Genomic DNA, 21,361 nt, shown 5'->3' with positions numbered 1-21,361 from the left:
ATGCGCCGACAACAGAAAGTTAGATTACTTACACCCACAAGTGGACAAAGGCTGTGCTGCAGTCCACCCCAGGTAAGAATATCTGATCTATTCTGGACAAGTTATCCTCGACGGATGGTAACCTTTGTCAAATTTTACACAATTTCCTTAGGTAGGGTGCTAGGATATTCGCGTTAGGGTACTCATCTTACCGCGTATGTCGATTACATACTTCCCTAGAACAACCAGCTAATGTACAGTTTTCAGCCAATAATGTCCAGTGAATTATGAGTTACGTCACTTGATGTGGACTTCAGCTTTAAGTCATGGACAAGTTCGACTTATGAGCTACCTCCTAACACAAGAGGGCTAGCTTAACGGCTTTGACTCCTGAGGGTATTAGTAGGTGAAACTCCAAATCATGTTTTAACAGATACCTTGAAACGATTCCACCTCACTTCACCTATCAGGGGACTTCGAGGTTGCTATCTATTCGGACGTTACCGACTTGAAAATACCACCAAGATTTATAACATTTAACAAACATATATCCGTTATATTAATTATGCATGTGTGATACATCGACATATTTGATTTAAAAGTGACATTAATTATACAGTTGCCATAACTAATAAATACTACTGAAGGAAGAAGGATGAAAAGGTAAAATAATCTGTTGATGAAATCAGTTCCAGCACCCCGTGATATGTTCACACAAGTGAATAGTATCTCTCTCGAAATATGAAAAGTTCAGTACTCTATTATTTATACACGTGACAAGCCTTGCTCATGCTTTATATCTCCAAGCTTTGACGTTTTTATGTGAAAGAGAATACTAAAACATGTCAGTCTACTTTCGTCATAGGAAACCTCCGATAATAAATGACATGAAAAATAGCTGGAAATAATTTTACATAAAATCTAACAGAAGCTGGGTGAGCTATAAAGTTCACCTTTATAAGTACTGCTAATATAGATATGTTATGTTAATATTTTATCTAAACAGCCTAGTTTACCAAAATTCAGTCTACTTTGAAAACAGAATTTAAAATGTTTCTTAAACAATATTGCTTTAAATTAACAACATATAGTAACTCTATATTTGTATTCTTGTGTATATATGTAGCAACCAATACTCCTATGTATATATATATATATATATATATATATATATATATATATATATATATAATTAGTCATTGTCTACCTATATTTTTTGTGGTCGTGCTTTTATCGACGAGAGAAAAGATATAATAAATAATAACTTTACTATATAGTAAATAACTTGTACAAAAATGACGCACTACCTGCAGAGTTCCACATAAAACGAAATGTATTTAAATCTATAGTTTTTATTGCTTATCGTACCGTCTTGTAGTAAATAGAAAGGAAAGTTCACAACAAAAAATTCCATCGTAATATAGATGGTTATTATATACATAGAGTATAATTGTTGTTGGTAAACATAAACAAGTTTAAAAAACTATAAACATTTTTGTTATTCTAATCATAAGCCCAACTACTGGGTAGTTTATTACATAACTTTAATGAAATAAATGTCAGTTTCAGTTCAAATTATTACTTTATTAGTACTGAAATTTAGTTTAATTCGTCGTTATATGAAATAAGAAACGTTTATAAAGATTTTATACTGTTATTTAAAAATTTTAGTTATTAAAGTAAATTTGCTTTTTACCGAGAACTTTAGTTCAAATTATATAAAAAGGAAAATAAAATGGCCAAATTAAAAAAAAAAAAAACTAATGATAATTAATATCTACATGTTAAATCAAGTAAAAATAATAAATGAAAAGTTTACTGTACATATTAAGAACAAAACAAATTATAAATACACAGTAATTGTTGACTAAGTATTTTTTTTAGTATTGTAAATTTTTAAAATAACAGAGTTGCTTAAACTCGATTAATGAGGTTTGCACAGCCACCAGTACTGGCCGCGCTAGTCACAATATGTGGAGCACCTGAGGCAGTGGCGGTACAACTAAAGTATATGGTCATTATTTGATTGAAAGTAAATAAAAGTATGTAAAATATTATTTAAATGATTAAATTGAAAGTAGAAATTGTGAGACTTTTACTTACGCAATGTTGTTTGCGATGTTGTTTTAAGCATTCCAACAACTTAAAACAAGTTTGTTTATTATTGTCAATAAATTTGTTGAAAAGATATGAGGTTTTTATGCATATACCGTAGTTAGTGTTTCAAAATATACCATTACGCTATGAGGACTTGATTCTATTCTTTAGATGACAACAACCCATAAAACAAAGACTACGCATACAAATATGGGAGTGCCGATGGCCGAGTGGTCTAAGACGTTGGACTTTGATTCTGAGTTAGAGATAGCGCAGGTTCAAATCTTGTCTGTGACAGTTGCACTTTTTATCAGTACCATCGACCTTGTACTGCTTCGACTCTCCCCCTTATTCTGTTTGATAAGATCCTCGCACAGGCCAGTGGCCCATGAGGACGGGCAGAATAAGTTATAAAAGATCGGCTTCTCCTTAAAAAAAAAAAAATCAGAATTATATGCGACAACAATATTACTCTAACACTGGTTAACAACAGAAACAGAAACCACACAAAAGAATCTTTGTATACAAAACTTTTTCACCCTGAGGGGATCTTGGAAACTATAAGAGATGCAGGGAAGATGAAACGTACAAAGTTGTACGTTATTACAAGACCAACCAAGAAATGTGTTCAAGCTAAATACTGGTTGCGTTGTTCACGCACTTCACTGAAAAAAAAAAATAAAAACCATTCTTAGGTCTATATTATTAATCTGCCACACTTCTCTTATTACTACTTACAGTGGAATGTTTGCTAAATGAAATCCGTATAAAAATTCTTCTAAATTCTAAATATTAAAGTAAAATCTTTTTTTAAATCAGCGAGTAAGAGGAATAGGATCTAATATTTTTTTAGTGTAACGATTCATTGTTCACATAATAAGACCAACGTAAACTTTCTACTGAGTTCATAAATACCATATATATATATATATATATATATATATATATATATATATATTACACCTGCCTTGTGAATTTCTTCAAATAATTCATGAAACCCAGATATTTGGAAAGTTATTGGAAGGGAATTTATATCGCAGAATTCGGATGGTAGAGAGTGAACGATACAACCAATAAATAACTTGTCTTAATGTATGATTTCAAGTTCTAGGTCTTACTCCCAACTATGTCCCATTAAAACTTTACAGTTCTTAGGTTAAGGGGCCTTTGCATAGATACGTAACACACTATATACCTGAGGGACCAGGGAGATTAGAACAAGTAACAACCGTGTTACTGCACAGATCAAGCGCACCAAACAACACATCACACCCTGTAGACCGGGGTGAAACAATGATAAAACAGTGTAGTTAATTATGACGTAAGCCAGTTCATTGCCACTCTTTGATCTGATTTTTGTGTATGCTTAGCCTTGCGCTTTATTGTTTGTTGCCACCTGAAGAAGAGAAACAAATCCTCGTAACGTACTGATCTATTTTATAACATTAACTACGGAAGTGGTATGAAAACCTGCTATCGGTTTAAAACCTCGTTTGTCAATAATAACCTTTAAATAAAGACCTAAACACATTGTTTGATCATCTACAGTCTGAAAACTGTTAGTCTCTGATACTGCAAAACGAGTATTGAAATTGCATAAAAAATTCTATTTCAAAGGGAAATACATTTTTATTATCATCCCTTTACAAAAAAAAATATAAATTCTCATCCATTGTGTTATTAAGGCAGCATTTTTAAAAGTATTTATAATGATAATGTATTTAAATATATATATATATATGTATTCAACATCGTTCAAGAATTACAATTAGACATTGACCTCAAATTAAGTATATAAAACAAGTAATATTTTAACTGAGAACCTTAAATGATTAAATCAGTAATAATAACGTTTTGTAGATAAGTTACTAACTATCATACAACAAAGTTAGCACTATAGTTGCTTATACATAAATTTATATTACTAAAGATAAAAACAATGATAACAGTTGGACGTAGTGTTAATAAGTTAATTTTTCAGTAGAGAGTTTAAATATTGAATAAAAAAGCAAATTAGAATAAATCAAAGTCCAAAGTAGACTTAATTGATTTGAAATTTAATAACTAATTAACTTATTAACTAATTCACTCGTGAATCGTAGCCGTGATAAAAGTTTCAACATTTTTTTTAATCACAGCTAAAGAATTACAGTTTTAATATGAATCAGTCACTATTGATTGGTTGTATAATTTAGTTTATGAAAGATAAAGAAACAAGTTTATCGCACCTGCTAAATGTAATACTGTATATACGTTATCTGATGTCAAGGCAATGGTCTATCACTTGGGTATGAAGGCGTTCCAAGTCTATATTAACTGGATTTTAGATGCACCGTACGAAAGTAAGAAGAAGCTCTTAATAATTACTATTAAGGTTATTGTTTACACGCCTATTAAAGTAATGTGTCTATAGGATGCTTCCTATATTTGTTTAGTAATTTATAGGAATATTTATGTTTATGTTAAGAGAATTGTAAATTGATAATATAAATGAATCGTAAGAATTGTGATCCTTTCAGCAGTGCTGAATATCTTGTTGATTCGGGTTCGAGGAATGCCTAGAAGCTTCCTTTTGTCTCGAGGTATTGGCCATAAGATACAGGTCCGGGTTGGATAGGTGCCGTCCAGTTCAGACATTTTGTTTGGTCAATTTTAATTCGTCAACGTTAGGTTGATCGGATGGTGGGAGGTACTTCGAGAGCCTTCCGGTTGATTCAAGTGGGTTTTTAGGGGGGTCTTTGCTGTGTGCTCAGGGAGAGAAGTTCGTGGTAGAAGTGATTAGCCTACTCTTGCCATGTAGATATTTCGGTAGGAAGGTTGAGTTTGTAGTTAAATTCTTTTCAAAATTTAAAGTTTGAATTTAGCACCTGCTAAATGTAATACTGTATATACGACGTTATCTGATGTCAAGGCAATGGTCTATCACTTGGGTATGAAGGCGTTCCAATGTCTATATTAACTGGATTTTAGATGCACCGTACGAAAGTAAGAAGAAGCTCTTAATAATTACTATTAAGGTTATTGTTTACACTCCTATTAAAGTAATGTGTCTATAGGATGCTTCCAATATTTTTTTAGTAATTTATAGGAATATTTATATTTATGTTAATTAGGAAATTAAATTTTTGGGACATTTAATTGGTGAAGACCAGCTGAAGATAGATCCAGATAGAACTATTGCTATGCAGGAATGTCCGAGGCCTAAAGACAAAAAGGGTGTAGCCAGATTTATAGGTATGGCTAGCTATTTTGCCAAATTCATACCAAAATATGCGGAGATTGCGGTCCCGTTAAATGATCTCAGGAAAAAGTCTGTCGCGTTCGTGTGGAATAATAGGGCGGAAGAGGCGTTCCAGAAATTAAAAAAAGCTGTAAGCAATCCTCCGGTATTAGCTATTCCTGACTACAACAAGCCATTGTGACGCCAGCGATAAAGCCTTGGGTAGTGTGTTGTTGCAAAAAGACGGTGAAGGGAATTTAAAACCAGTGGGTTATTATTCAAGAAAATTCACGGAAATGAGGAGAGGCTTAGCACATATCAGAAAGAAACTTTAAGTGTTGTGTGCAGCCTAAATAAATTTAAGAAGTTTTTGGAAATACAAAAATTCGACTTAGTGACTGATAATTCGGCTTTAGCTTGGGGCCTGTCCCATTTCAAGAAAATCAATAAACTGGGGCGATGGGCAGAAGTTATTTTATCTATGCCGTTTAATATCCAACGCATTAGAGGTGAGGACAATAAAGTAGCTGATTTCTTAAGTAGATTGATAGTAATGGTGAAGAGGGGGATGGAGAGGTGTTACAGTAGTTAGAAAAATATATAGAGGCTCAATCTAACAATGAACCGAGTGGTAACAAAAAGAGGGGTAAAATAAATCAGAAGTTGAGCGATGTTAGTGTTATGGAAAATAATAAAATGGAATGAAACAATTTAATTAGTACTCCTTGTGCGTTTAAAGACATACTGGAGCATCAAAAACAAGATGAATTTTGTAGGGAAGTGTGGAGAGACATAAAGGAAGGGCGTAACTCACTATATTATTTTGTAAAAAAGGGAGTTAATATGTATAGAAATAACTTAAAGGGAGTGTAAAAAATTGTGTTACCTAAGCAATTATTTCAGGCCGTATTTCAATATCACCATACATTGCAGGAAGTGGGGTGTCATTCGGGAATTAATAGGACCTTATAAAAAATATGTGCTAATTTTTATCACCCTGAGCTGCAGGAGTTCGTCAAGAAAGAAATTGGAAAGTGTGAAACCTGTCTTACTAGCAAGGGAATGTACCAACGACCCGGGATGCAACTCCACTCAAACACTTCAAGCCAAATATTTGATAAGATCTACATCGATGGTTATGGTCCACTTCCTAAGACGAAAGAGGGATATCAATATATACTGATAGCTGTAGAAGATATGAGCAAATTCGCTTGGTTCCTTCCACTGCGGGAAATGACATCAGGTAATGTGTTAAGAGCCTTAGAAAATGGTATGTTTAATAATATCTCATTACCTGAATGTATAGTGAGTGACAACGCTACTTGTTTCACTAGTGAAGAATACAAAGGTTATTTTCTTTAAAGGGGAGTGTCGCTCAAGACTATAATTCCGTATTCACCTCAAGGGAATAAGAGTGAAAGATACCTACGAAATTTAAATCAAGTTTTAATTGGGTATTATTCTGAAAATAAAAGAGGATGGGCTAAAGATTTGGGAAAAATTCAGTTATCACTAAATTGCACATTCAATGAAAGTTTGAAATCAACCCCGTTTGAACTGTTATTTAGTTATAAGCCAAATAATTGTTTAAGTTTGAGGTGGAATCTAAAGGACTTAATAGATAACGAATTACGGGGAAAGAATAAAGATGAATTAATCAATGCAGTCAGAAATCTGAAGCAACAATGTTTGAAAAATCAGAATCTAAGCAAGTATGGTAACAATGTTAGATTTAAGAAGGGTGATATTGTGTTTTGTAAAGTTAATTTTCAGAAAAAGAAGTTGGACGCCTTTTACGAAGGACCCTACAAAATTAGTGCCGTAATTTCAGATGTCAGTTTTGTGATGCAAGATCTAAGAGATGCAAACATATATAAGCGAGTTCACAGCATGAACATGAAGCTGGTAAAACAATGATGGTAAAATGAAAAGAGGTGTAGAAAATGTTTGGTGTAAATTTCAGGGTAGGACATGGACTGTGAGTGTTTAATACATGAAACTTGTACTATTGATGAGTATGTGATAATGTAAGATTTTATAAACAAACTGATTAGTTTACTAATGTTTTATTAAATCTGCATACACGTTTCCATATGAGTGAAAGTACAATGATACATGTGTTTACTTTACGCATACAGTCACACTCTTTATATTTGGCGATTGTGAATCCTACCCTTCCTGTTGTAACAACAAATTTGGATCGGAAAATAATCTGTATTTTGTTGTGAAAATCTCAGTTTGTGGTCTATAACATGAAATGTTTCAACAACCCTGAGTAAATTGTTTACACAGTGAAAGTGAGAAAAACAACATGGTATTATCTCATTATAAGTACTAAATTAAGATTAAAATAACTAGTGGAAAAAGGATACAGGTTATATATATGTAATTGTTACCTAGGTTGGTTATCAATTATAACTAAACAAGTAAATAGCACAGAGTAAAAAAAAATTAAGTTGTATTAATTTGCACCACAATAATTTCCAAATTTTTAGAGAAAGAAAATTATTTGTAATTGATCAATAACAGTTATTTTGTTTTGTGAAGTCTTCTGGAAATGTGTGAGGTACTGTGAAAAGTTAGAATTTAACATTTTAATAGAAAATTGCCTAATGGTATTTTCCTGTTCAAGTTGGTTAATTCAGGAATAGCCTACTGATAAAGAAATTATATTAAATTTTCTGAGATTATATATATATATATATATATATATATATATATATATATATATATATATTACAAGTTCCTAAATTTAATATTCAAAGGCAAGCAGATTATTCTGGGTAATTCGATAATCTTGAAAATTGGAAATTTACAGCAAATATGGATTTAGTAATTGATAAAACTTTGAGTTTAACTAGTTGGACATTGTCTTTGTTCCTACTTAATTATTAATATTACCTTAATTTGTTCGATTTTTATTTTGAGAAGAAGTCTTATTTTATTAGTTGTTTCATTTTGTATTTGAAGAAGATTATTTTATTTTAAAAGTTAATGAAGATTTTTATTTTGAGTTTGTGTTGAAAATATTACCACTGAGAACTTCAAGTACACAATTATTGAATGATTTAATTGATTGTTAATTATAAGTCTGGACATGTCAACATCGGAAGGTTTATAAATAAGAAATAGTAACAATAAATTAAAAGTAAAAAAAGATAGCTTGGCGATGGTCTATTATTGGTGTTCATTATAATTAAAATTTCTATTAATTTATACTGAGTTTATAATTGGACTCCATTGGGAGTTGTGCATTGTTAAAATAAAGGGTTGTTGGTTTACAAGTCACTTGATCGCTCTTATACTGAAACAAAATAGTTGTAATTGGTTTATCGAAATTAACCTTCCTGTAGGCACGTTACAGTGTCTAATAAAATTTGTTTGTAAAATACTCAAAAACTATAATTTAAAAGGATAAATTTTATTATAATCCTTTTGTCCTCCAGTACCATATCATACGAAGTGTTTATTAAGTCCCAGCCCAGCTTAATATTAGTTTAACGATTCTATATAGGGCTTCACAACTTTAAATATTGTTGTTAGTGCACTTGAAAACTAGCAAAAGCTTTCAATTTGGTGTTTGAAAATTGCTTTATCACCGTTGCACTTATTTTTCAGAGAAAATACAAAATAAATTACTATGTTTTCAAACTTAAACTATAAGCTATAATTATTTGTGTGCTTCTTTTTTGGGTCGGGTTTTAGGTATTGTATTATACTTATAAAGACCTTTTAGGTTTGTATAATACTCGACCTGTGCCCTAGGAACATATAGGTCCCTTGAGTACATATTAAAATAATTGTCGATACCGAAAAAATTTACTGTTTTAAGCTCTATTTGTAATGGCTACAATTATATTAAGCCACTCCGGGATTTAATTTACACTGTGTATCAAAATTCAATCTCCCAAACTTGAACGATTTTTATATTTAGTTTTACTCCTCTTGGGTTAATGTCCTAAAAATACAGTATTATTTTTAACAAATATTTTAGTGTACGTAATTCTAAACACAAAATAGTTGTTGGAAATCTTGATACAATGCGATAGAGTCCGTTGTTTTTGGCATACATCTTATTTATTTTGTTACTAATTCTGCAATATGCAGGAGTGAATGTATGTTTAGGTCATTTTTGTTTTTTAATTTCCTCCTAGCATTCATTTGTCTCTGATTTTTGAAACTGTAAATACTTCTAGCTCATTTATGTATGCATGATATTGTTAATTTTTCAATTAAAAAACACATATTTTGACCATAACAGGCTTTTTTCATTTAAAAGGTATTTAGTGATATTTGTTTCTTAATAAAATGCTTATTTCGATATTTTAAACGTTGTTTTAGTAAGCTGTTACCATCTGGTAACAGCCAGTATGTGCTATTTTGAGTTAGATAAATTTGGATATAATACAAACATATATGTGTACAAATTATATACTGACCTCGCACATATGTTACGAACGTACTTGATCTTTCCAACTAAAATTATATACTCTCACACAATTATTTTGTAAAATAATTTGTTTTAATAAATACTGCTTTCCATTATTAAAGTTAGAGTTCATGGGTCCCTTTATTTTTTAAGTGGCAACCATTATTAGAACAATAATTGGAGTTGTAAATGGTTTCAAATAACTCATTTAATACTGATATTAATTTATAATTTTTACACATAAGCACTGATTTTATTATACAATAACACTTCTCATTTTTACAATAATTTTTATTATCTCATTTTCAATGCGTTTTAAATGCTTTTGAGGACTTTTACTGAGGGTCTTTCACAGTCCCGATGAAAATGTAGAGCAATAAAAGCATAGAGTATAATGAGAATATGTTTAGCAACTTCCCAAATCATAGTTTAGTTTACCATTGTAACTGCTGTTCATGATTTTTTAAATAGATTACTATGTTTATATTGTTAACTATTATCTACTATTTACCATTTTTTATATTCTAAATCGTAAAGTGATGAGTTTACTCAACATCAACCATAAAAAAACCTTAACAAATAATTCACGAAAACTAAATCTTGCACACCACTGTCATCGTCCTCATGTCGGCGCTTAGAAATTATTGTAGCCCACATTTGACTTCATCAAAGAATTACCGAACGTTTAACAGTCATTACATTATACAATTTCTCAATAATAATATTAAAACTAATACGTATGTAAAACCGAAACGTTTAAGTCTTTCAAAAAGTTGCTTTATCTCTTGTCTTATTACTTGTTTCGAAAACATTTAATCTGTATCACCTCATACGATGTACCTTAACCGATGTTTCATCTCAGGTTTTTATTAATTTTTATATAAAGCCCATTTACTTGTTTCCCGTCTTTCACTCCGTACTCGTGTTTTAATTTTCAAACCCATGTTCTACAGTTCAATGACCTTCTTTGAAATCTTTGTACTTTTACGTTACGCCCTATTTTATTATGTATAAAATAGATCAGGTGTTTGTTTATAAACCTAAGATGGTTTACATGACTGTGTACTCTTCCTTTTTTGAATCACTAAATTATGACTAAATTTTGCAAAATCTGCACGCGCTGAATTTTATAAATGAATGTAAATGTCAAATAGTTCTCTATCAGTTTTATAAAACCTGGTTAAGCATAAATTTCTTCCTGGTTTGGGATTTTATAAAGAATTATATTAATTCAAGTATATCCTTCTCACAGGCATTTTATTTAAATATTTAAAAAAATCATTTATCTCTAGGACTTTTGTTTGATAAGGTCTCATTGAATACTTCAGAAAGGAGAAAATATTCAAAATTTTAATCTTTTCGCTATTTCAAAGCTGTTCCAGCTATTTCAGGAATTCACATGTGTGATATTGTTTTACATTCGCAGTATTTTCTTATATTTTGGAAATATATATATATTTCTAAAATATATTTTAGAAAGCAGTGGTTCTTGACTGTGAGATATCGCAATTTCAAGGATTTTACTTGAAGCTTCAGTCCGTAGGGTTTCCTCCACAAGTTAAAAAATATTTTTCAAGAAGATCTCACACCTGGTCCAGCACTTTATTATTTAAATCGGTTACAATCCATTTTGAATAGCAATAGATGACTTCTTTTATGAGAAACATTTTAAGTTCAGGGAGGAAGACATAGACTAATGAACTATATACAATCAAGGATTTTTTTTAAATTTAGGGTTATTATCAGGTTGAAAATTATTCTGTTGTTAATTATAAAAAGTTTTACAATTTTTAAAATTTAATCTAATATTTTCACATCCTAAAGTATCTAATTTAGCATTCTGTACCTTCAACTCTAACCGATAAAACTTGATTTTAGTTCTCTCGTATTCGTTAAAGTTTTTTAAGTTTTTGTGTAAAATCTAACACCTCATTGGCACTAGTACTTCTACCCCTCTGGTAGCTTTTTCGGACCTGTCTACAAGCGGTCAGCCTAAAAGCACATTTGTTTTATTTATTATAAATATTTTGATTGTTTTTAAATGGTTCTAAAATATCCAAAATAACATCTATATGTTGCACAAAGTGAAAAGTAATTATTTGCAAATATACATGAAGTTGAATTCGTCTAATTTACAATAAACAAACAACAACGCGATAAGAAAAGGTTAAATGAAACATTTTATTTATTAAACTACGAACAGTATAAATAGTTATTTTTTTCGTTTCTCAGTCGATGCTCTACCTAGTATTAGTTTTAATTTAATGGGTTTAGCTATCGTAACATTACGACAATGTATTACACATTTAAAATTGAAGAGATTAGTTTATGTTAAGAGTTATGTGAACAATTCAAACACAGTAAGGTTTCAAGTAAAAAGGTATCAAATTAAGAAAAATTCAATTTATAAAAAGATAAAAAATCTGTTATCTTGTGCTATTTACCTTTTGAAATGAAATAAATCCGAAAGAAGCAGCTAACAAAACCGATAGATTCTCAAGAACCGCAATTCTTTCTTTCTAAGGCCAATCACGTACTTTGAAAGATCCAGTGTATTAACCAGCAAACAAGTAATTGAAACCTTTTTCTTTTTACTAAAATATCGGTATACTGTACCTACCAGCTTATTAAAGTTACTTATCGTATGTATGCTGAGATCATTTAAGTTTGATTACTTGTTTTATATATATAGATATATGTCCATTATTGTTAAAATATTTTATTGGGACTTTATTATTTTACTGCACAAAATATTCTTAACCAATCAGTATAATAAATGTAAATGAGAACTTTATATTTATGAGCAATGAACACATAATATTACCAGGATTTGATATATTAAACTACAGTATTGATCACACGCACACATTTACTGGAAGCTATCGATTGTTGAACCTTCAAATAATAAACAACTAGGTTTGATAGGGAACACAAAATAGATATACTTATACCACATCGGGAGGGCTCTGCTTGACATATATAAAATTGCTCAGTAAGAACTTATCAACCAAATTTTAAGTTAATTGGAATATTTCTATGTTACTATGCATATATTATCCATAGCCATGCTTATAGCAACTTCAGTTGCAGCAAAAGTCAATGAATATTTAGTTCTATAAACTCGTATCTCAGGATTTGGTTGATACAAATGAAATCCCACGGGAAAGGAAATTCAGCTAAGTTAAATTCAATTCCCACCCATGTTAGGGGGAGTGCAATAACTGATTTAGCAAATGTCAGTGCTATATACCCATGTGGATATTTAAGAATGCCTCTCCACATTTGAAATTATTATATCTCTTTACTGGAGAAAAATTCAAATGAGATTTAGCTCATTGTAAGGTGATTGAATCATCAATGTTTTTGTATCTTATGTCAATGTTATTGTAGAAAGTGCTTAAGTCTTTGACGTTTATAATAAATAATAAATCAATGCCTCAACTTAAGCCAAACAATTAAATAGCTGTTAGGTTTTATCGCATTTATATGTAATTAAATATTACAGCCTAAACTATAAATATGGAATATGTGTCGCACCAGACATCATTACTTTAGGATATACCTAGTGATGAGATACAATACTGCTTGTTGACATCACACCACCTTGATGTACTATGGCTGTGGCGGGTATACATCACAGAGAGGATGTGTTTCAAAGGTAACCGCAAATGACAAGTAGACATCTCTAAAAGGTAAGGCTATTATACATAATACAGGATTCTAAGTTGACAACCGCACTGTGGTAAAATGGGTAATTAATTGGTAGTACTAGGAAAACCGCTTAGCTGTATGTGTTGTTTCATCAATCAAATATAAACGGTAATTTTGCTGTTGATTGTACCAAACACGTTCGGACGTGATGTGGCTGTGGGCGATTGTCGTTTTGCTTAATAGGAGTGGGGGGAACTGCTTGCTTCACACTAGCGTTGTGTTCTGCCTTTAGTACAGCCATGACCGAGCGAGATGTACATCCATCTGTTGCGCAACGCATCGTCATAAAATTTTTAACGAATGAAGATGTTAAGCCTTCGGAAATCTTTACTCGTTTGCAGGCACAGTTTGGGGACACTACTCTGTCTCAAAATCGAGTGTATACGTGGGCCAGAGAATTTAGGGATGGCCGAGAACGTGTTGAAAACGAAAGTCACGGTCAACGCCCAAGGTCAAGTCTTACAGATGACAACATTAGTGCGGTTCGACAGCTTATTGAAGGTGATCGCCGGTTAACTGTTCAAGAAATCTCGTCGGAAATTCGTATCAGCTACGCGAGTGTTCAGTCTGCAATCACAGACCACCTTGGCTTCAGAAAAATTAGTGCTCGCTGAGTTCCGAGGTTGTTGAACGGAAATCAAAAACAGGACAGGTCGGAGATTGCTGGGAGACTTCTGCAACGATTTCAAGAAGAAGGTGAAGATTTTTTGAGGCGCATCGTCACATGTGATGAGACGTGGGTCCACCATTACACTCCCGAATCGAAAATGGCAAGTAAGGAGTGGCGAAGGAAGGATGAAGGCTGCCCAGTGAAAGCCAAAACTCGTCTCTCAGCCGGAAAAGTTCTTGCAACAATTTTTGTTGACTCAAGGGGAGTTCTACTCATTGATTTTCTTCACGATCAACGAACATTGAATGCGGCTTCCTACTTCCAGGTGCTACAGTCAGCAAAAACTCCAGTTACCGGAACAAAAGACGAGGTTATGCCCCATTAGAGATGTCATCCTTCTCCATGACAACGCAAGGCCTCATACCGCATTGTTGACAAGGGATAAATTGGAAGAAATGGGCTGGGAAACTCGTGAACACCCTCCTTACAGTCCAGACCTGTTCCCTTGTGACTATTTTTTGTTTGCGCCCCTGAAAGAATCACTTGGAGGAAAACGATTTGAAAACAATGAAGACGTCGAAAAGCACGTGCGCGATTAGTTAACAACTCGCCCTCAATCTTTTTATGAACAGGGAATAGTAAAGCTTCCAAATCGGTGGCAGAAGTGTGTAGATAATGCAGGAGACTACATTGAAAAATGTTGAAGGTATAGTTTCTGTATAGTATTATTCAATAAATATAATTTTGAAAATTACCGTTTATATTTGATTTGCCTACGTATAAACTCAGTATCAATCAGAATTCACTGAAAAGAATCAGAATCGAGGTAGGTTCGATTCACTGATTCTTAGAAATTTAGAACTGCATAAGCCAAAGACAAAGTTTATGCAGCAGCTTATAATAGACTGTTGAATAGTAAACAGGTCCTCACCGCTCTTTTGGACTCTTTTAATTTACGACAGATCTTGTGAGAGGTTCCAAATATAGGTCGGAGTCTAAAAAAAATCAATGTAATTACCTTATTAATAAGCTATAAAATTATTAGAATTACGAGTCACTAGGGAACTTTTATTTAACCCTATACAATTGTATTGATATATGTATTAAATAGAACAATAATATTTAGTACAATGTTTAGTTTATAATACCTTTAACTCTATTCGAATTTTGTTACATAATTATCATAATTTAATGTTTTAAATATTAGAAATTGTATAGTTTATAAAAGTTGGCTTTAAAGGGAACAGCTACAGTAATAAACAATTACAATCATTTTTTGTACTCGGGGGACAGGCAGCAACTTGTTAAATAATGTTTAAAATAGTTCATGTGGTAGAGTCGAAAAAGTACTTTTTAAGTTATTTGAGAGCTATATTTTGTTCAATGGATTAAGCAAACACTACTTCTCAGAACATAGTATTTCTGTTTCACAGAACGTTTAATCTTGTTACGTTGCAAAAGTAGGTGTAACATATATATTTAAATACATGGGTGCTTCAAAATCTTCATTTTCTTTGAAGCAATTAGAGGTTTCTTTACCATCTAAAGGTGATGGCCTGTAAGAAGTCTGAGTCTGAGGAAAATCTTATATGTAATGTAAGTGTTCAGTTACGAGAATTATGATAATTTGCGGCCGAGGCTGTACGAGAATTTGGGACTTTTTGAGTCCTGCAGTTTGGCTGTACCCTGTCTGCATTGTCTTAAATTATTACTGATGGCTTATTTAATTTAGTTTTCCACTTTGTCACAACTTGTCATCCATACAACTGGATCTGTAGGCTGTTCCCATCAGTGGGTCAGAGGATAATTCACATTGTTTCATCACTTGAAGAAAATTCGCAATAGTCTATACTAATAAACTAAGGGCATTCACATTGGTCACCATCCACAGGCATAGGTAAGAGTTAATTTAATCGACCGATTCTCATAGCATGTCCGGTACATATCGCAAGTAAATCTGAACATCTTCCCCGAATAATACTGATGAGTATAAATGTTGATTTTATTAAGGAAAGTAGATATCGAACAAAAGTAGCCTGCTGCATCAGTAAACGCTTTACTCTCTCTTTTACACGGTTTCTCAGTAACCTAATATTTCGTCAAAATATCAGTGTATCAAGACTGACAATAACGATGTTTTCAATAACCTAGCACACAGTGCTAACTACTATTTTGTCCTTTCAATCCAGCACGTCAATAAATTTGTGTTAATTAGGGCAGTGCAGGAAAATGTGTGTGTGTTTTTTTTATTAATATTTTAGTTTAAGCATTACAATTATATAACTGATTTGTTAATATTTGAACAACAACAACAACAACAAAATCAAAACTGATTTTTTTTTAAAGACATATATACCAGTTGGACATATTGATATTGGTATCAAACGTCTGACAAATGGGGCCTCTACACTTTAAGCGAACAATATTGGCTTTGTAATTGGTAGTTACGATTACGAGTATCAAGAGAATCAGCCAGTTTAGAGAAATATTGATTGCATGGGCTAATGCTCGCGAAACAATAAATTTAAAAAATGTAACATCTGCATGGTAAAACCATACCTGCAGCACTAGGTTTTGGCCCATTAATTACTAATATAATATTTTCACCTCTAACAGCTGTAAATTCGTTGTCAATTCTACATTTTAGTTCATATGCACAGGTTCGTTATTTCTACGGTTGATAACTTCTCATTATTCTCTATTGTAACAAATATCACATTAATTTTTATAAACGTGATATCAAGTGGTCATACTTAAAAACTTTTACAGCTACATGGATGTTGGAGGGAAGGTAGTTGAGATGAATCTGAGTATCGTCTGCATTTGAGTACAGGGTGCACTAAGATAACTCATTTTCAAAGTCACCACGTAACAAGGTAAAAATAACAGGACTCAGATAAAAGAAGAGCATGAAAGACGTATCGTCACTACTATTTACTCGATCAGTACATTGTAATGCGATAACATCACAGTACATTACCTACTGGAATAAAGTATTTATCAGGAGTGTCAGGATGCAGCCATGTTGTACTTCCACCAAATACGTCTTTCACCAAGACATTTATTTCGTTGAGCCCTGAATCGAGCGTTGAACTTACATTTCGTAAGCGATCCTGAAATGATTTCTATTCTTTTGAAATTAACTAATTTCCCGAGAGATGATGAAAGACTAGACTCAATTGAGCTCAATAAGGGATTGAGCTTCGCTATTATATCCTCATTCTCGGCTACTAGGACTAACCCTCGTTCTTACAGTGTTACAACATTCAAATAAAAAACTAGCATTCAAAATATCCAGGAACAGCAAAATCATACCAGAAATTGCTTTTCAGATCTAATTGACATAGTCTCAGTTAACGGGTCTCCTGTGGGTCTCCTGTTAAGAAAACTGAATATTCTGTTCAATTGACATACAAATTGATGCACATTAACTCTAAATAGGAGTTAACAAACTGGTAACACTTAGACACTGTTTGTTTAAAAATTTGTTTTATAGTTATAAATCAGATCCATTATGCTGAGAAAGGTCTTTACTTACTGTTTTCTCTATTGTATCTTGGAAGTCCCCATATTTTTCTTAATTTGAATATTTGTCTTGTGCGCTGATAATAATTGTTTTTCTCGTGCAGATGACCTCTACTAGTCACAGAATTTTATACTTGCATATCTAAATTGCGTGTCTTAAACTATTGTAATGTTTTAAAAGTTAGATTTTTATTGGGAAGAAAAATAAGCTAAAGACTTATTAAGTGCTGAAAAGCAGTCCGTCTTTAGGTGATTGGAAATAGTCTCTGACTATAGGGCTGGTAATGGTCTTTATGTGTTTGGCACGTAGAGGAACTGGGATATTGCAAGTCGACTTCCATTAAAAGTAGAGTAAAAGTGCACCGACTCTTGACTCTCCCTCACCCTCGCCTTCAGGCACTTCACGTCAGCTTTCATAAGTTTAAATAGTAATTGAGAATAGCCAATTACATTTAAGAGTCAATATAGCTACATAGTCTGACGAGAAATAAATTTAGGTCAGGACGAAGACATTGGTGAAATTTGGTTCCGCCATGAAACATTTGGTAGATACTTCATGCGTTCATAGATCCTCGTTACTCACGTACACTCCAAAATTTCTTTCATTAGTCTTATTTCATTAGTCTATTTCATTAGCATCTACATTAGTTAGCCCACCTCTATACAGTCACAATTGTATTACTAAATTTATTCCACTCTAACATACGTTTGACATTTTCATATAGTAAGTCGTTCAACTAAATTAATATATGTACATACATTTCCCTGAGATATTCCCAGTAGACACAACCTACAGCATGTCTGCAAGGATCCTGAAGGATAGTTATATTACGTCACCGTCGATGAAAAATAAGTCATTTTAAAAATCAATTCAAACCAAATATAGGTCAAAATATGCATGTGGTACCTATATTACAGTAGCTGTATATATTGTTAATGTGTTAGCTGTGGGTAATAGTTCGACCCACAGTTAACTTTCTAGAATTATTTCGACAAGCTTCGAGGGTAAAATCCCATCGTGAGGTGTAAAAAGATGAAGTAACAGAAGTCAAAAACACTTAGAAATTAAATATATTAAAACTCATGGATCCAAAAAATATGACATACACATGATAAATAACTTACTGTATACATAGATGGTAGGCCTACCGTACACACACACACACACACACACACACACACACACGCACACACACACACACACACACACACACACACACACACACACACACACACACACACACACACACACACACAAAACCACGACTGTTATCCGGACGGTTGCCAGCTCAGACACTAAAAGCTGCAGGTTATGTCACTTATATTTCCCAAAATCCTGGTTCATTCTTATATTCATAAGTATTATAAGTAGTTCATATTTTTATTGCAGTTGTTTTAAAAATAAAGCAGGAGCTGAGTTGGATCTTTCAGTTTAGTATCGCACAATTTGGATCTGCATTTAAAAATTATTTTAAGATTTCATCTCATTTTAAAGTGAAATATCTACGACCCTTATTGCATATGTGAAAAGCTGATATTATCATAAGTTTAGTTCATTTTGTAGTTATTTTCAAAAATATAATACTAAAAATATAATTTTAATCATATATATATATATATATATATATATATATATATATATTTTTATAATATAAACATCGCAGTTTTGTAGTAATTTTTATTTATTTTCGTTGGTTTGGGTGATGTTCCTTTAAATCTAGATAATTTCACGTGTTTTTTTATTTCCGTTGACTTCCTTATTATAAACATGACACACACACACACACACACACACACACACACACATGACATGGCTTTCTTCCTAGAACATGTAATAATATTTCTATAAAACAAAGTTTTGGAACTGTTAAAAAGGTAAAATGCCACATATTTGTTTATATTAACATTTTATGTAACAAACATAGATTTATATCAGTTAAAACTTAATTTTAAAATTAAAAGTTGAAAGTTAACCATAAAATTCATCTGTAGAAGTGACAGAAGCCTTTACACTGTATAAAACAATATTTGGGTAAATAAATATACTAATATAACTTGACTAAGCATTAACAGAGCAGTCCTAATTTTACATGTACGTGTTCAATAGTGATTGAAATAACTCTTCAAAATTTAAATACCAGAATCGATAAGTGTTGTTCTGAAAAATACAATGTAGAGTTTAAAGTATAAACAAATATTGTAAATCACTATTTATATAATTAAAAATTAGAGTTTAAACACACAATAAAAATAAGCTGTAATTAAAACCGGATTTTGTAACAAAACATATAGTAAGAGTTGTACGTTACGTTCTATATGAGTACTCCAGTTCCTCTACTCCTGACCCTTCCATTGACCCGTGACTGATTAGGCAGCGCGGGGTTTAGGTACTTGTGAACAAGTCTCTCCATTGATGACCGAGAGGGTATTGGCACTTGTCCTAATTCCTCTCCTACTCGTACGTCATTAAAATAAATTTATGAATACATGTCCGTCCTTATGTCTTTCTCTCTCTTAGTTGGTTAATTCAGGATAAAGCAGGTTATAATAAAAGTGGAGTTAATTAAGACTAAAATAGATTTATAATATGAATAAAAAAATATTATCATTTTAAAACTGCAAATCTCTAGCATTTTATATTATTTAATTGTTAAATAAATTAGTTTTGTATTTGTGTTGTTTATATACAGGATGCCTGAAAGTACCACCACACCCAAATAACTTTCTAGTGAATGCAGATAAATAAATAAATAAAAATACCTTTATTTACAAGCGTTTCTCAGTACAGTTACTGTTTTTCAGAACAACTCAAGTGATTGAATGCCTTAAAAACTAAATAACAAAAACTAAACTAAACATAATTTAAACAGGTACAATAAAATCTAGTGGCTAATTTAAAATAATGCAGTGGTAAAAAATGTGACATTTCTTATTCTTACATACTAATAGCTTAACTAAGTTAATTGTCAACAATCAAAAATTCTTTAAGTTTCCTTTTAAATGAGGAACTACTGCATTATTTTAGGCTACGGGGGAGGTCGTTGTACAACTTAGGGCCGAAGTATGAGAAACTCCAACTTCCGACTTCATATCTGACTCTACGAATGTTTAGCAGATAGCCATGGCGGGTGCTACGTTGCGAGACCTCCACCCAGAACAACAACCGCTCACTCTGGTACTGTGGTTCCTTGTGTGATAGAATTTTGTGGACCATGCAGCACGTCAGCATCCTGCAGACGGATTCCATTGGCAGAAACTTAGCAGCATCCCGAAAGGGGTATACGTGATCAAATCGTCTCAAATTAAAAATGAAACGTATAGCAGAGTTTTGAAGTCTCTGAATGCGATCGACGTCATTCCGCGAGATGCTGTTACCGTAAGCAGGATAGCAGTTGTAAATGACAGACAAAATACCACCGACTGCATAAGCTGAAGCTTGGCGAATTCCGGCAGCAGACTTCCGAATCTGTTTAGGCCTTTTAATCTGCCAAGAGCACGCTGGATAGCATGAGTGACGTGATCAGAGAAAGTTAGGTCGCTATCACGCAAGATGCCGAGAGTTTTGACCTGGTCACACACTGCCAAAAACTCACTATCAAGAGCGATCCCCACACCTCTATCCGTCAAGGCCCGTACCAGATGAAGTGATTTACTTCGAGGCATTTTTATATGACATAGTCGGGAGTTTTTTGTATAAAAATTCTTGTCACTCCCTAATATGGGATAGTTAGGGGTAAGTCAAGATTTTTAAACATACCCCTAGGCACCTCATTTAAAGTATTACAAAAAG

General features: G+C 32.4%; 1 protein-coding gene across 1 annotated transcript; it reads left to right on the top strand.

Annotated features, from left to right (window-relative positions):
- Positions 1–13,675: 13,675 nt before the first annotated feature.
- LOC124369623 (protein GVQW3-like) lies at positions 13,676–14,050 on the top strand. Its single transcript, XM_046827674.1, has one exon. It carries the CDS (start codon positions 13,676–13,678, stop codon positions 14,048–14,050), a length of 375 nt encoding a protein of 124 aa, XP_046683630.1.
- The last annotated feature ends 7,311 nt before the right edge of the window (positions 14,051–21,361 follow it).

This window comes from Homalodisca vitripennis, chromosome X (assembly GCF_021130785.1).
Source record: "Homalodisca vitripennis isolate AUS2020 chromosome X, UT_GWSS_2.1, whole genome shotgun sequence".
NCBI classification, from domain to species: domain Eukaryota; kingdom Metazoa; phylum Arthropoda; class Insecta; order Hemiptera; family Cicadellidae; genus Homalodisca; species Homalodisca vitripennis.
The sequence above is the reverse complement of the archived record's forward strand: the minus strand, read 5'-3'. Positions and strand labels throughout refer to the sequence as shown.

Coding starts and splice junctions, on each gene's coding strand:
- LOC124369623 (XM_046827674.1), top strand. CDS start 13,676: ATGACCGAGCGAGATGTACATCCATCTGTTGCGCAACGCATCGTCATA.